We start from the raw sequence: 1,731 nt of genomic DNA, 5'->3' as shown, positions 1-1,731 counted from the left end.
GAGTCTCCAACTCGCTATTCAATCCCTGCCAGAGGTCTGCCCTGCCTGAGGGCCGAGGATGTCTGAGAGGATGCCTGTGGTCTCTCTGTTCTTCTTGTTGTCTCTTAGAGCTCTTCAAATTGCCTCTTCTGTTAATGCTTCCCCCCCCTTTAAAACAAATACATGGCTGTATATTGACTTTCTCTTACCTCTTCCTTTTTAAAACAGTACTTAACCAGGCGCATCCCTCAGAATCCCAGATACCAACATATAAAAACCCGCCTCGATACCGGTAAGTGAAATCGTTGTAGGATAAAACCACTACATGTGGATGTAGGGGAGTATCCAAAACCAGGCCGAATGTCTTAACTGCTTCTGGCCTGAGCTGCTTTACCCTGGGTCCTGCATGGCTGTGTCAGAATTTGCATCGTGTTTATGATCTGTCTCACCTTACGATGTCAGGCTCTTTCGTGGCAGTTCCTGGAGAAATTACTAGTCTTGGCCTCTCTGTATGTGGGCCTTTCTTGTGTAAACTAATATCTCGATAAGGCTGTAAGTCAAGATAATTATTTGGGGGGATTCTTTGGGGATTTGACTGAGGGTAGACCTTATCACCCTCTACAACTGCCTGAAAGGAGGGGGGAGCCAGGTGGGTGGTGATCTCTTCTCCCACCTAACAAGTGATAGGATGAGAGGAAATGGCCTCAAGTTGTGGCAGGGGAGGTTTAGTTTGGACATTAGGAAAAATTTCTTCCCTGAAAGGGCTGTCAGACACTGGAATGGGCTGCCCAGGGAAGGGGTCGAGTCCCCACCCCTGGGGGGATTTAAAAGCCAGGCAGATGAGGTGCTTAGGGCCAGGGTTTAGTGGTGGGATGGCAGGGTTAGGGGAACGGTTGGGCTTGGTGATCTTAAAGGTCTTTTCCAACATAAATGATTCTGTGATTCTAAAGCTGTTGAATTTTTACCTGGTAACACCTGCCTATAGTAACCAGACAAAAACGTTGGGGAAGGCACAGCGTGGCCAAAGTTGTGCCTGAAGCAGTGTGTCGGCAACAGGATTTGAATACCAGGGTCTCAATTTCAGCTCCCTTAGAGAGGGCTGTAAAGTACTGAGTTTTCGGTAGCGGCTTTCTGAAGGCGATGGCTTTGTTCTCCAAAGCATCATCAAAACAACTCACTGCTCTGAGCAGAGGGGGCTCGGCGTGGAACATGTAAATGGGAAGGGTGCTATGAGGCTGGTTTTTTCGGAATATCGCCCTTCTGACTAGCAGGGCATGGATACTTCTGTACCCCTTGCTGATAATCGGGTAAAATAAAACTTGGGTGCATTCTGTAGAAGAACTGAAACAGCACTGTGGGTATATGTAGAAGATTTGAGCTCATGAACACTTGCAGTGACTTCCCCCCTCTGGTACGGAGGCTTTAAGCTGTGGAGCACTTTACATTCCCAGAGGCAGCCAGGGTCCAGCAAGTCTTATTTAACTTGGCCTTCCTTGTGAGAGAAAAGCGCTAAGAGGAAAATTGTGGTATTTTTTGGTTTATGGCTCCCTCGTATTGTCAAGGAAGAAACCGTCCTGGTTTTGGCTGGGATAGAGTTAATGTTCTTCCTGGTAGCTAGCATAGTGCTGTGCTTTGGATTTAGTACCAGAAGAATGTTGATAACACACTGATGTTTTCAGCTGTTGCCAAGTAGTGCTCAGACTACTCAAGGACTTTTTGAGCTTCTCCTGCTCGCCCAGGTGCATAACAAGC

General features: G+C 47.4%; 1 protein-coding gene across 1 annotated transcript in view; it reads left to right on the top strand.

The window, feature by feature from the left end:
* Positions 1–183: 183 nt before the first annotated feature.
* Positions 184–1,731, top strand: part of CEP41 (centrosomal protein 41) — a gene marked incomplete at its 5' end in the record, with an annotated part of 16,651 nt that continues 15,103 nt past the window's right edge. Inside the window, one exon of the mRNA XM_009635708.2 lies at positions 184–271. Within this exon, the coding sequence (XP_009634003.2) occupies positions 184–271 (88 nt within the window). The remainder of the gene's footprint in view (positions 272–1,731) is intronic.

The sequence above is a fragment of the Egretta garzetta genome, unplaced genomic scaffold, assembly GCF_000687185.1.
Source record: "Egretta garzetta isolate BGI_Z169 unplaced genomic scaffold, ASM68718v1 scaffold733, whole genome shotgun sequence".
In the NCBI taxonomy this organism is placed as follows: Eukaryota; Metazoa; Chordata; class Aves; order Pelecaniformes; family Ardeidae; genus Egretta; species Egretta garzetta.
This window is presented reverse-complemented; position numbering and strand designations above follow the sequence as displayed.